Here is a 15,939-nt window from a genome sequence, read left to right as displayed (position 1 = left end):
AGTTTTGGAAATAGTGGTGATGGTTGTACAACAGTGTGAATGTTATTAATAGCACTGAATTGTACGCTTTAAAGTGGTTAAAATGGCAAATTTTATGCTATATATATTTTACTACATTAAGAGAATTTAAAAAAGAAGAACCAGCTATGAATCTATAAAAAACACTAAGGAAAAAGGAGAAAAGGAAAAAGAAGTGTCAAACAGAGACTATTCACCAAAAAATGTTGCCACAGAACAAATAAAAATTTTGGTATTTTGAATTCAAAGTGTTTAAAATGAGGTTAAAATAGAGTTTTTTTTTTTTTTTTTAAAGTTCAAAGAAGATAGGTTAAAAAAAAAAAGACACTCTAGAAAGATGAAATGGAAATGAGCAGAGCTCAGGTAAGAAACTGAAAGGAAAATGAAATGGTTGGAAATTGTAGTGAAATTGGAAACAGCAGAAAGGACACCAGAAACTTCTGTAAGCACATTAAGGATTGAGAAATGTAAGCAAAAGGAGGTGGAAAGAAAGAATTTAATAATATTAAAGAGAAAAATTACAGATGTGGAAGTCAAATGAAATGCAATATATACATAGAATACCTAAAGAAAAGAGCAGACTAAATGGAACCATGAAGAATTTTATAGCTTTATTTCAAGAATGCTTTCCACTAAACACACACACACACAAATCTAAAGGTTAAAAGAAATATATTGTCTCAGGAATAATTCTCACAGAATGACTAACCATATATTGGACTTCAAAGATAAATAATCCCTTGGACATCTAGACAATACGATCAAGACCTCAGTGAGGGGCAGGAGAGGATGATTACTGTGGACTCGAGTGGGAAAAACATGCCAAGAAAACGGAAATCAAAAGAAAGCAGATTGAATTCAGTCAGTAGAACAATAATAAGGCAAAAAACAATGCTTTTCAATGGTTTTGAGTAAAACCCTTAGTGGCTCTCAAACATGTTTAAAGATACTCAGCCTCGCTTGTTAACAAGAAAAAGGAAAATTAAAATCGTAATGAAATATTGTTTTATCTACTAGAATGGGAACAACGATACTGTTTCTTAAAACACTCATGCATTGAGAGTTGGAGATAATTTGTGATCAATACTGTAATTAATTTGGTCATCTCCAGTAAAATGTCAATGCACGTATGAAATGTCAATGCACGTATGCTTTCACCGAACAATTCACTTCCGGGAATTGCTCCCATGGATTTACTTGCGCATGCTGAATGACTTGTTTTCAGGGATTTTCACTGAAGCATTGTGTGCAGTAGCAAAAGATTATGAGCAAAGTATTTACCAGTGGGGAGCTACTTAAATAATTGTGGCTCCTTTACGTCAATGAAAGAATGAAGCAGGTCTCCATTTGTTGGTAAAACATAATGTAAGCAAGGAGCAGTTTATATAGAATGCTATCATTTGTATAAAAAGGAAAATGTATATATGCAGATAGATACATGCTTACAAATAGCTAAAATATCTCTGAGAGGTACATATTAAACTCTGGAGAACTGAACTGAGTGGCTAGGGAGACTGGTGAGAGACTGACTTACATTAAAAAAAAAAAATTCTGAAATACTCCCAATAGAAGAATTTCAAGGACTTTTTTTTTCTGAACCATTTTGTAAAAAGTTGCCAACTTACTTACTGGTGATTCTCTTTACCCCTGAATACTCTGGTATGTATTCTCCACCAACAAGAACGTTCTCTTACATAACCACAATATAACCATCAAAATCATGAAGTTAGCATTGATTCAACTTAATCCTCAAACCCAATTCAAATTTCAGCAATTGTCCTAATAACGTGTTTTATAGCAAATAAATACACAAAGGCCAGAATCATATTAGTCCATTCATCCATCAATCAATAAAACAATCCAGGCCATATCTCCTTCAAGTCTGTTTGCCCTTTCCTCATGATTACATTCAGGTTGTATATCTTTGGCAGAAACATCACGGAAGTGATGCTGTGTTCTTCTTGCATCCTCTCAGGTGCCCATGACTTCAATTTGCCCTGTTACTGGTGAAGTCCATTTTGATCACTTGATTAAAGTGTGTCTGCCAGGCTTCTGTACTGTCATGTTATACTTTTTCCCTTGATAAATAACAGATGTTTCATGGTAAGACACTTTGATACAATGAAAATACTCCCTCTGTCATCGTAAAAAAAAACATACTTTCAATTTATTCATTTATCCATGTCAGAAAGAACTCATGGATTCCTAATTCATTCAGTGGGTTATAACTTATTTACTTACTATTTGTGATTATTATTATTATCAATATTTATTTTGATGCTCATATGGTCCCAAATTTGGCCAGTAGGAGCCCCTTTAAGGTGACTTCTGTCTCCTCTGGTACGTCTCCATCATTCTTTGAGCACTTCCTTACCTTTTGGAATAACAAGATGACTCAGCTCATCTTGTCATTCCCATCTGGAATCAGCCATTTCTAATGAGTCTTGGTTCTTTTAGTGGAGAATGGTATTCAGAAACCAAGATTTGGGCGGTAGGAGTTGGATTAGCTTCCTAGGACTACCATAACAGCCCTTTGCTCAGGTCTACCTAATGGCCTTTGGACTGAAACATCTGGTAGAGAAGGAAGAGAAAGGAAAAGAGGAAGTAGAAGAAAAGGAAACTTAATTTTTACTGCTTACCCTTCCATTTCTTTTTAATTTTATACCAAAGACCAGAGCCTTCAGCCTGGATTACACCTCAACATAAAGAAAACAAAAATCCTTACAACTGGACAAATAAGCAACATCACGATAAACAGAGAAAGTAATGAAGTTATGAAGGATTTCATTTTACTTGTATCCATAGTCAATCAATGCCCGTGGAGGCAGCAGTCAAGAAATCAAACGACACATTGTATTGGGCAAATCTGCTGCAAAAGACCTCTTTAAAGTGTTAGAAAGCAAAGATGTCACCTTGAGGACTAAGGTGTGCCTGACCCAAGTCATGGTGTTTTCAGTCATCTCATATACACATGCAAGCTGGACAATGAATAAGAAAGACCAGAGAAGAACCGATGCCTTTGAATTATGGTGCTGGCAAAGAATATTGAACATACCATGGACTGCCAGAAGAACAAACAAATCTGTCTTGGAAGAAGTACAACCAGAATGTTCCTTAGAAGTGAGGATGGGAGAGATTTTGTCTCACGTACTTTGCACATGTTATCAGGAGGGATCAGTCCTTGAAAAAGGACATCGTGCTGGGTAAAGTAGCGTGTCAGTGATAAAAAGGAAGACCCTGAATGAGATAGGTTAACACATGCAACAATGGGCTCAAACAGCAACAATTATGAGGAAGGCCCAGGACTGGGCAGCATTTTGTTCTGCTGTACATAGGGTCACTATGAGTCAGAACCAACTCTACAGCACCTAACAACAACATGCATGTATTCCCTATTCAAAAGAGAAAGAAATTATTATCAATAATAATATTATAACCAAAACTTGATAGGAAGGGACAGAGTAGTATGAATGAAATTAATTTTCCTTGTTCAGAACGAAGAATAGTGGATGTTGTCCGAAGCTGGTAAAGAAATAGAAGCATCAGCATATTAGATTTTGATGGTAATCACTAGCACTAAAACCAGAAATGACCTTAGAAGATTGTCGTGGAGGACGGAGGGAGTCTAGGAAGGGGTTGGAGGGGCGGAGCAGTAACTAGTACTTTTGAATGTAAGCTTTCTGTACTCTTTGACTTGTTTTTTGTAATTATATATTAATTTGATTAATTGTTTCCTTTTTGGGGGGTTTTGTCTTTACAATTTCACCTTGAAAAGTTTTCTTCATCCGGAAATCAGATACTCACTTAAATCTTCATTTATTGCTGTTATGTTTTTGGTTTTTTTATTTAAATCTTTGCTTCATCTTGAATTTATTTTGATATGTAATAATGATTATTTCATTAATTTATAGAAAGATAGTACACTGGATGCTGCTGAAGAAATCATCAAGGCATGGAAAAACCAGAAGCCTTGACGTACGCAGACTACATTTAATTTTTATATTAGATGACTTATGTGGAATTGTTCTTTAGTGCTGCCATCTGCTGGATATTGAAAAACAAATATTTCAGTACAAATTTAAAGAAATTTTCCGTTGTTTGTCCAAAGAAGTTAATCCTGCTCCTAACAATATTCAGGGGACCTGAATTTTTTGTTGTTGTTGTTTGAAATGTATTTAAACACCTTCCATTACCATTTTTATGAGAGTCAGTACAAAAAAAAGAAACTCAGTGCCATCAAGTTGATTCCAACTCATAGTGACCGTATAGCATAGAGGATAAGAACTTTGAGGTGCTGGTTGATCTTCTGTGCTTCATTTTCCTCATCATGAAAGGAGCATAAAAATAGCACCAACTTCATGTGGTTGTTCGTGAGTATTAAATGGACTAATATATGTAAAACCTGCAATAATAAACACTCAATTTAATGTTAGCCCGTGTCACCTCCTCATTTTGTGAAGAGTCCTAACCAGTTACACCACCTCTGCCCTGTGTTTTTGCTTTGTCTACCCACCTATAGTTCCCTCCCTTTCATTTATCAGTGGCCTTGAACTTTGCTCCCATCAGGCTGTCTTTTCCAAGTACTGCCATCATTTGAGGAGACTTCAAGGTCCACATGGATTACATAAATTTTCCATGCCTTGACTCCTCCCCACCGGTAATACTCACCCCGACTCCACTTCAGCCACCCACTCCCTTGGACACACCTTGAACCTTTCATCATTCCAGGCTGTTTAACCCTCAGGAATAATAAATTAGTCACCTCACACTAACCACCAATCCTTCCAGCTCTCAATCTAGCTCGCTCGTTCTTAGCTCCTCTCAAAATATCACTTCTTTCAAATCTACTCTTTAAAAAAAAAAAAAAGGCTCAAGGCCCTCTTGCATCAGAATCAACTGGAATCATTGTTGAAAATACAGATTCTGGTTTTCACCCTAGCCGTATTGGAAAATTTCAGGATCTGGCCCTTCCCAGATGATTTTTATACACTTTGAAGTTTGATAAACACTGCTGTAATCCATAGACCCCTCTATTCCTATCGGTCCCCTTAAATCTTCATGCTTCCTTGTCCAGCCTGGATTTCATTGTCTATCACTGCAGCCAAGATACTTTTGCTGCCTTGAATTAGTTGCCCCGTTGTTCTATCTCACCCACCTGGCAAAAAAAAAGGGGGCGGGGGAGCTCAACCCTGGGGTTGAATCTCCAGGTCTGCACTTAGGCTGCCAAGCACTGCTGAAGCAGACTGCACAACTGGGCAGGTTCTACCAATTATAAATTGACATCACCAATCTTAACTAGACATAATTCTATGTGCCCGTACTAAGCTTTCTCTGCCTTTACCCACAGCAGCAATTCCCAGTATTCCTAATATTTTCCGTAATAAAAATGTAAAACCTCCATTCTCCTCATACCCCAAAGCCACCACTGCCGGCATAATTCAATTACAGAAAATGACTTCACCTCCTGCTTCTGGGAAGAGCAACAAAAGCAAAAACAATTGTGACCCTACCCATAAGCCTATGACTTACTCTGCATCAGCATCCATCTATTCTTCATTCCCTCCTGTTAACAAAAGTCATCCCTTGACTGCCCAGGGCTGATTGGTGGTTAAAATTACCAGGCCCAACCATCCAGAAGGAAGCCCAGGGCCTCAAGAGCCAACTATTTGGAATAGCAAGACAAATCCCATGTAAAATGTTTAGCCTGTCCACCCTTCCTGGATACTTACTTTATTTTTTAAACACACTGCAGCCCTGGGTTTGTCCAGTGCTAATCTCATCACTTATGCTCAGTATCCCATTTTTTCTCACATTTTCAGTGATTTAATTCAGTCCATTCTCTCATATCTTAAACCTCTACTGGCTCACCTCCTCAGCACTGAAACATATCGAAATCTCTCCCATATTAGAAAATTCTTTCCCTGATCCTATCTACTATCCCCTTCCTTCCTTCTTTCCTTCCTTCTTCCCTTCCTTCCTTCCTTCCTTCCTTCCTTCCTTCCTCCCTCCCTCCCTCCCTCCCTCCCTCCCTCCCTCCGAAACATGCATTGAACTCCTACCATGTGCCAGGCAGTGTTCTAGGCATTTAGAATATTTTAGCAAACAAATAAAGATCCCTACCCTCTGGGACTTACCTTCTAGCCAAAGGAGAGAGACTAGTGAAGTATAAACATAATGGAAAATATGTTGTTGTGTGCTATCGAGTTGATTTCAACTCACAGCAGCCCTATATGACAGTACAACTGTCCCATAGGGTTCCCTAGGCTGTAATCATTATTAGAGCAGGTCTTTTCTCCCACAGAGTGGCTGGTGGGTTCAAACCACCAACCTTTCAGTTAGCAGCTGAATGCTTAACCATTGCACCAACTGAAATATGTAGTATGTTAGAATTATACATGATAAATGTATGAAAAAAATAAAGCAGGGTAGAAAGGAATGAGAGTACTAGGGAAGCAAATTGGAATTTTAAACTGTGGTCAGACAGGTCTCATGAAGGGGACATGGAAACTAAGGAGAGGGAAAAAGCCTTGCAGAGATCTTGGGGAGAAGCCTTCCAGGCAAAAGGAATAGCTGGTGCAAAGCCTCAAAAACAGGGTGCCTAGCATGTTTGAGGAGTATTATGAGACTGGTGTGGCTGAATGGAATAAGCAAGGGAGAGAGTAGTAGGATATTAGGTCAAAGAAATAACATAGGGCCTTGAGGACTACTGTAAGAATGATGGTTTTACTCAGAGAATTAGGGTGCCATTCCATGGTTTTTTAAATATGTAAAATAATGTGCATTGCAACATTGTTTATGATTATTCCAAACTGGAAACAACCCAAATTTCCATCAACAGTAGAGTGTCCAGTATTTTGGGGACACATTAATACAGTGGAATACCATACAGCAATGAAAATTAACAAACTACAGCTACACACAATAACACGAATGAATTTCATCAACACATACTGGTTTCGTATTGCCGTCAAACAATCAGCTGGAGGTCTTAGTAGACAGAGTGTTTTGTAATATTGGAATCTGTTAATGTGATCATTGAAGTCTAACATGTCAGCACCAACCTTGGGGGTTTTAGAGTTCCTGTCTGCCCATGGAGGTGAGGGCTTCCATGTTTTGGTCTGGCAAGCCTAGGACTGGTTCACAGGGAACTCCATGTCTGGGTGACCCAAGGGATGGAGGTCATTGTCCTTTCCACTGAGCTGGGACAAGGAGGCTGACTTAGGAAGGAGGAGGGAATGGATTTTAAATATGGGGTCTGTGGGTGAATAGTTCAATATTTGACCAAGGAGAATTTTAGAATTTGACCTAATGTCCCTGAGACTTTAGAGGCCAAGGCCAGACCGGAGGCTTCCAGATGCCCAACTGGGTATCTGGCCTAACTGTGGTAGAGACAGTATAACTGGTGCAGTAGGAATCCCAAAAAGCTTGGACAGAGGAGACTACAGAAACCCGAGATCCATGGAACAACAGACCAGCATAGTCTCTGGTTGATATATCCGACTCACACCTAGCTTGATGTCTTGGACTGGTTCTCCTGATGATCGCTGTTATTCCTGCTGCCGTTCAAAGTGTTTGGCCCTGAAGTCTTTAAATCACACCTGTACTTTCCACTTATCTAGGTAGAAGTTTGCAGCCTCTTCCTCCCTTGTTGAAGGTTGGGTACTCGGCTTCTCAGTATCTCTAATTTTTTTCTTTTTTTCTGTTTTCTGCTGTTGAGAGTACATTCCTTGCACTCTTTTCTTAAGGCAACTTCAAGTTATTGAGGTTCTTGCATCCTTTGAAAGGATCACTCCGTTTGCTATGTGGAGAATAGACTATAGGGTAGCAAAGGTCAAGGTTGATTTATTACAGTAATTCGGGTGAGAGATCACAGTGCTGGCAGTTAAAAGAGTAAGAAATAGTCAGATTCTGGATATATTTTGAAGATAGAGCCAACAGGATTTGCTAATAGAGTTTATATGGGTTATGAGAGGAAGTGAGGAATCAAGAGTAAGTCCAGTTTTTAGCCTGAGTATCTGAAAGAACTGAGTATCATCACTGAGATTGAAACAGCTCCTGGAGGAGCAGATTTGGAGGAACATTGGGAGCTCAGTTTTGCACACATTAACTTTGAAACGCCTGTTCCACTTTCAGGGGGAGATGTTGGGTAGGCAGCTAGATAGTCAAGTATGGCATTTAGGCAAGAGGCCCCAGTTGGATGTATAAACTTGAAAGTCTCTGGCATATTGATGATATTTAAAGACACGAGACTGGCTGAGGGCACCAAATTTGTGAATATAGGCAGCAACAAGAAGAGGACTAGAGATTTAGCGCTGGGGCAGTCCAACATTAAGGTGTTGAGGAGGTACCGGCAAGGACACAAAGAAAGAGCCCAGTGAAATAGAAGAAATCCCAAGATATATAGCGTTTTGGAAATCAGGTAAGGACTTTTTTTTTTTTTTTTTTTAAGGAAGAGGGGGTGATTAACTATGTCAATTTACGCTAATGGATCAAGTAAGAGGAAAACTGAGAACAGACCTTTGGATTTAGTGAAAGTCATGATAATCTTGACAGGAACAATTTTGGCAATGTGAAAGAAATTAATGCTGGCTGGAGTCTGTTTAAGAAAAATAAAAAGAAGACAAAAGCAATAAGTATGAACAATTATTTTGAGAAATGTTACTGCAAAGGGGAATAACTCTTGTTTTCCTCATTTGATCACTCCATATTCACACACAACAACATCCATCTTCTGCAATCTAGATTCCACACATAATACAACTAAGTTCTTGACCTCTGTGCTCCTGTATGTAAATTAAACTTGTCAGTTTCATCTGAATTTAACTCGTAGTATATATATATCACTGCAGTCCACTTGGCCGTCTTAAACCCCATCCCTTTCTGTTTCTGTGACACTGCACACCCTTGAATTGCCTCCTACCTCTCTGGCTGCTCTTTCTCTATCTCCTTTGCCTATTCTTTAAGTATCGTGTTTTATACTAGATCTTGTTTTCTTTCTGACTAAATGACTTTATTTACTTCCTATATGCCAGTGACTCCTAATCTATGTCTCCAGCCTAGCGTTTCCTATTGATTTTCAGACCCTTGTATCCCAACATCCCATTCATCTCTTCACAGACATTTCACAGACTAACCCAATCTAGGCTGGACTCTTCATCTCAGTGAGTGATGCCACAGTCCAGTTGCTCAAGCCAGAAACCCAGAAGTCATTTTTAACTTTATCTCCAAACCTTTCTCCCCACATCAAAGTCCTCTTTATATTAAACCAAAACCAAACCAAACCTGTTGCCGTCGAGTCGATTCTGACTCATAGTGACCCTATAAATCTTAAATCCATGGCTTCTCTCTGCCCCAAATGCCAGCACTCTGGTACAGGCCAGTACCATCTCTCAACTAGATTACTATTCAACTTCCTAAAAGTTCTCTTCATTGCTCCCTGCAATCCCTGTAGACCAAATGAGTTCTAAAATGCAAATGTGATCACGGTACATATATTAGTTTATTCATGTTGCAAGTCATGAAAAACAACTCATTTTTGTTTAAAATCAAATAAAAGGGAATTTTCTATCAACTGAACGTTACAGGAGTAGTCTAGTTTCGGTTACAGCTTGACTCAGGACTCAGATTATGTCATGAAGCTCCATCTCCCAGCTCTGTCCCTTCTGTGTATCAACTTTATTTTCAGGTTTCCCCCTTTTATAATAGTAACATGACTACAGCAGTTCTAAGCAAATCCAGCAAAAGAAGACATTTTTTGTCTCCCACAAGCTCCAATAAATAGTATAATGTGTTTTACTGGTCCACCCCGAACTAATCAATATGGCCGAGGAGATTGTTTTTGTTAGCTGCCATCTAAACAGCCCCTACTCATGGTGACCCCATGCACAATTAAATGACATGCTGCCAGGTCCTGCACCATCCTCACAATTGGTTGCAGATCACACCATTGTGATCCATAGGTTTTTCACAGGATGATTTTTGGAAGTTGATCACCAAGCCTTTCTTCCTAGTCCACCTTAGTCCACCTTAGTGTGGAAGCTCTGCTAAAACCCGTATGGCATTTTAGCAACGTGCAAGTCTTCACTGACAGCTGCTGACTGCTCTTGAGGTACGTTGGCCGGGAATCAAAACTGGGTCTCCCACATGGAAGGCAACTGCATATGCTAAATAACTTAGTCCAATCTGAGGTCAAGTCTACACAAACTACATTGGTTGAAAGAAGAGACACAATGAAGACAGGAGGAAATGGGTGAGCAAATATCTCTAGTGACCTAAAAGCCTTTAATTGTTCTCCATTGCTTTGAGCATAAAAGCTACCCTCCTCACTAGGGCCTACAACATCCTACATGAGCTAGACTCTGCCTCTCCAGGCTCATCTTTTCTAGTCATTCTTTCCTACTCAAAGAGCTAGTAATACGGACTCATTTCAATTTCTGAAATGACCCATATTCTCTCTTTTAGCCTATGTCATTTCGTGATGTTCAAGAGTGCTTAATTCAGGTGAATTAGCAAGAAGGAGGATAAGTTGTCTACAGATTCCCAAAGTTAGCTCAGAAGCCATTCTACAACATCATACTGCACAATAATAAAAGATATGGATGTCACGTAGTAAGCAATGATGAACTTTTGAAGATTTTTATGGAAGAGAGGGAGTATGGCAAACATTATGGTTTGGCTATCCAAAAGCTAATTATATCTACCTTCTTTCACTAGCCCAAACCAAACCCACTGCTGTGCAGTCGATTGTGACTCATAGCGAAGGTTGTAAATCTTTATAGAAGCAGACTGCTAAGTCTTCCTCCTGCGGAGTGGCCGGTGGCTTTGAACCGCCAACCTTTTGGTAGCAGCCGAGCACTGTAACCACTATACCACCAGGGCCCTTCTATTTCTACTACTATGGAGGTTGAAAAGTCAAAATATCAATTTCTTAGCCTCACTTGTAACTAGTCAAAACTGCCTAAGAAGGGCTTTCTTTCATGGAAAAAAAAAAAAAAAAAGGCAGCAGAATCTTCCTGAGAAAAAAATTTTTGTCCCTTTCACCCTTCCACCTTCTTCCTGCATGGAAAGTGGAAGTGAGGCCTGGAGGAACAGTAGCTGTCTTGCAATCATGCAGCAACTAGCATGTGGGTAAAGGCCTACATACGAAGGATGGCAGAGCAGAAAAATGGAAAGAGACCGAGATCCTGGAAGCAATTTGGAGTCACTGTACCTACCCCCAGACTTTATAATGCATGAGACCAATTAACCACTATTCTTTTAAGCCACTGTAATAGAGTTTTCTGCTATGTGCAGCCAAGTGCTTTACTAACTGATACAGACAATATGATACAAAGATCAAATTCTCTTCTAGAAAATATATTAAGCCAAGAAAAAGGCCTCGAGGCAAAGAGAGAGGCCAATCAAGGCTACTTAACAGGAAAAAAAAAAAAAAAAAACAGAAGCCCAGGAAAATGATAGTGAGGGCCTAAAAGATATAATTTCAGAGAAAACAAACCTTTGTCAAATTCATGATTTTTTCCATTATTCTTATGAAAAACAATTATATACCTACACAATTATGAAATATTTTGAATAAAAAATTATTACCAGATAAAACAAGAAGTCTCCTTGATCTCTGTTGCATAAACCCAAGGGTAAAACAAAACAAAAACCTCAACCACGTTACTGAGACATGAGACTTTCACTTTATTGCTGCTCTGAGAATACATCTAATTACTCAATCATGCCAATTAAATAGGAAGTTCACCTGCTGACAAATAGCTATCCTGGGATATAGCAGAATAAATTGTACAAATAATTGGATTTTCTAATCAATATTAACTTCATCATATTACACGGCTGCATTTAGATGCAGCATTTTTTTTCTTATGTTTAAAACTTTCATATGGGCAAAATTTCATAGTTAAGATGACAAAACACTAATTTCATCATTTTGTCGGTAAAAGTGGTCATCCTGTCTGAAGTATTCTCATAGACATCACTGTCATTAAATTATTTTTACATTAAAAGAATAAAGACCAGTTGAGTGTGATAAACACAACTAATGTCACTGAAGTATACATGTGAAGAATGTTGAAATGCCAATTTGTTATATATATATATTTACAATGAAAATTTTTTAATAAGAATAAACATAATATTTTACCTGAAACCTCAGATTTATATCCTGTAAATACATAACTCAATTTTTGTGTAAATCCATGAGATAATCTGTTATAACATTACTTTTATAATTATTTTGAAGCATTCTGCTGACCCATATATGCATGAAAATATATAAAGTCATAAGGACTGTTCGGTTTTCTGAAATTCTCTCTGAATGTCTTCTCAAAGCGCTAGTGTCCCTGCTCCACCCTTGGGAGTGATCATTTTAAAAGTTAAGTCATATCATGTCACTTCTCTGCTCAAAGTCCTTCAGTGGCTCTCTATCTCATTCAGTAAAAGCTGAACTCGTCAGGATGACCTAGAGTCTCTGCATGACCTCGTCTCCTGCTTCTCTCCCCTTCCCTCCATGTACTCTGGCCACACTGGCCTCCCAGCTGATCCCAGAATACCAAGCAGGCTCCAAATCAGAGCCTTTGTACTTGTGTTTCCTTCTACCTGGAATATTTTACCCCTCAGAATCCACCTGGCTTGAGGGAGAAAAGCCTGACAATCTGCTTCCATAAACATTACCGCCAAGAAAATCCTATGAGGAAGTTCTGCTCTGTCACATGGGGTCATTGTGAGTCAAAACTGACCTGAGGGCACCTAAGGACAACAACATCCACCGGGCTCACTGCCCCACCTTCAGATCTTTGCTCAAATGTCCCCTCAGGAGAACTCTGACATCCTCATTTAAGATTGTAAACCCTGGCTCTCCCCATCCCCTTTCCCTGCCTTATCTATCTTATTTAACCATCTAATTTACAGTGTTTTTCTCTTTCACTACTGTCTATCTCCCCTCCTCATGTAAGCTCCATGAAGCCAGGGATTTTTTACTGTTCTGTTCACTGCTGTATCCCCAGTGCCTACAGCAGAGTGTGGCACATGGTAAAAAAAATTAAAAAAACACAAAACCCAAACCCGTTGCCGTCGAGTCAATTCCAACTCGTAGCAACCCTATAGTACAGAGTAGAACTGGTTCGTAGGGTTTCCAAGGAGTAGCTGGTGGATTCGAACTGCTGACCTTTCGGTTAGAAGCTGAGCTCTTAACCACTTTGCCACCAGGGCTCCATAGTAGGCACATAGTGGGGACTTCATAAATGTCTGGCAAATAAATTTCTGCAAATTGAATTTGGTTTCAGAACACCATTGTGTTTTATTTTGCTTTTTTTAACTTCCAGTCTCTCTTAGGCTCATTTCATTCACTTATTAATGATTTCCTGAAGTGTCAAAAATTCTTCCTGAAACTGCAGGTATGATTAACTTGTCTCAGAGTTACTTCAGCCAGGTTCCTGAAGCACCCTATTTGTTGAGGGCTTCAGCTAATCAATAATATGGAACCCTGAAAACCCCATTTCAGGATACAAGACTCTAAACTGTACCCCAGGCTCCGAGACAATTAGATTCAACAAAGTAGTGGTCTGCCAGGCATATTTCAGCCATGTAGTGCATATATGGAAACCCTGCTGGCGTAGTGGTTAAGTGCTATGGCTGCTAACCAAAGGGTCGGCAGTTCAAATCTGCCAGGCACTCCTTGGAAACTTTATCGGGCAGTTCTACTCTGTCCCATCGGGTCGTTATGAGTCGGAATGGACTCAACAGCACTGGGTTTTGGTTTAATGCGTATATACATAAGTACATGCAAACACACACACACACACGAGCTTGAAATTTGCTATTTAAAAGTCAGAAATGGTACAGCCATCTCCCTTTTGCCTGGTGTCATGAATTGAATTATGTCCCCCCAAAAATGTGTGTATCAATTTGGCTGGGCCATGATTTACAGTATTGTGTGGTTGTCCTCCATTTTGTGATTGTAATTTTATGTTAAAGAGGATTAGGTGGGTTTGTAACACCCTTACCCAGGTCACATTCCTAATCCATTGTAAAGGGAGTTTCCCTAGGGTGTGGCAGGCACCATCTTTTATCTTACAAGAGAAAAAACGGAAGCAAGCAGAGAGTTAGGGAACTTATACCACCAAGAAAGCAGCACCAGATGCAGAGTGCATTCTTTGGACCAGGGGGTCTCTGCACCTGAGAAGCTCCTCCACCAGGGGAAGACTGATGACAAGTAATCTTCCTCCAGAGTCGAGAGCCGAGAGCAAAGAGAGAGAAAGCCTTCCCCTGGAGCTGACACCCTGAATTTGGACTTTTAACCTACTTTACTGTGAGGAAATAAATTTGTCTTTGTTAAAGCCATCCACTTGTGATATTTCTGTTATAGCAGCACTAGATGACTAAGACACCTGGTAAGTTGACATTTCTAATCAGGGTCTGGTTCTTGGTCAAAAATGATATTGAGAGGATGTCTCAGCCCCTGCTATCCATACATGGGAAATTGGCACTTTCCAGGAACACTGTTGGTTAGAGTGTAAATTGGTGCAACATTTCTGGAGAACAGTTTGACAATATCTATCAAAATAGGACCCACCCAGTGGCTCCATAGGGGAAATGACCTGGCAATCTGCTCCCATAAAGATTTCAGCCTGAGAAACCCTACAGGGCAGTTTTACTCAGTCATATAGGGTCACTATGAGTTGGAATCGACTCAACTGCACACAACAACATCAAAATGTGAGAACATGCCCTTTGATGTCCTGATTCTGTTGCTAGGTATTTACTCTTTGTATGCACATAAGTTCATCCGCAGATACGAAAAAGGATATTCATGACAGAATCGTTTGTAGTACCAAAAATCTGGAAACAACAAATTCATAAGATCATCATCAGTTGGAGTCAACTTGACTGGCAACTACTAACAACAAATAAATTATTGCACCTAGTCAAAGACAGGTTCATCTCTGTTATTTGAAAAAACCAACAATGTTGGATATGATCTATTTGTGTAAATAAAGTAAAAAATACATGAATAGATATTCATGGGTACAATATGAATGCATTTTACATGAATTTGAATTGTGCAAAATAGATATTGGGCCATAAAAATATTAATACAGGCTTTCTTGTGCTCAGAATTTTTAAATAATTTGAATCACCCCAAATTAAAAAAAAACAAAAAACATAATTTCAAGTTTGGCAGGCCCTGTGCTTATACAACTGCAAAATGGCAGTGTCACCTGAGCTGTAAACAGCGCTATTATCTGGGACAAGGCACTGAGGTGGGAAGGAACTTGGCAAGCAGGAAGAAGTAAATGATGGCCAGTGTAGATATAGCACTAACACCCTAGTGCTGAAGGTTTTCTCACCTACCCTTTTTTTCAGGAAATGGGTGGAGCTGTCTACAAAACTTGACTAAGGTGTGAAAATATCTTAAGAAGACACATAACATAACGTATCTCTTTCCCTATCTCATAATCAGTTAAATGGGAAAGCATATTTCCATATTAATAGATCCAAATTCTTTTGGATCTATTAATCCAAATAAAAGTACTCAGAGGTATGAGATATCATAGTGAAGTTTAGTTGTCTGAAAACAAGTAAGACATAACTAAATTCTCATTAATTTGAAGTGCAGCTCATATCACCTTTAAGACAGGGTATATAACTGCCCCGTAGAAGTCCAAGGAGCAGCTGGTGGATTCAAACTCCCAATCTTATGGTTAGCAGCCTAGCCATTAACCACTGTGCCAGCAGGGCCCCCATATCACCTTACTCAGCAACAATTTTATGAGAATTTGAAAGACCCAAAGAAGTCTAGTTATTTTTTTTTTCTTTTTTTATTGTGCTTTAAGTGAAAGTTTACAATTCAGCTTCTCATACAAAAACTTACACACACATTGTTATGTGGCCCTAGTTGGTCTCCCTACAATGTAAAAG

At 39.1% G+C, this 15,939-nt stretch overlaps 1 protein-coding gene across 4 annotated transcripts in view; it reads left to right on the top strand.

Moving 5' to 3' along the window:
• Positions 1–4,450, top strand: part of KYAT3 (kynurenine aminotransferase 3) — a 62,148-nt gene extending 57,698 nt beyond the window's left edge. For all 4 annotated transcript variants that reach the window (XM_064282194.1, XM_064282193.1, XM_064282192.1 and 1 more), the window contains one exon: positions 3,930–4,450. In XM_064282194.1, the coding sequence (XP_064138264.1) occupies positions 3,930–3,992 (63 nt within the window). In that variant the 3' untranslated portion in view covers positions 3,993–4,450. The remainder of the gene's footprint in view (positions 1–3,929) is intronic.
• Positions 4,451–15,939: the final 11,489 nt, after the last annotated feature.

The sequence above is a fragment of the Loxodonta africana genome, chromosome 3, assembly GCF_030014295.1.
Source record: "Loxodonta africana isolate mLoxAfr1 chromosome 3, mLoxAfr1.hap2, whole genome shotgun sequence".
NCBI classification, from domain to species: domain Eukaryota; kingdom Metazoa; phylum Chordata; class Mammalia; order Proboscidea; family Elephantidae; genus Loxodonta; species Loxodonta africana.
The sequence above is the reverse complement of the archived record's forward strand: the minus strand, read 5'-3'. Positions and strand labels throughout refer to the sequence as shown.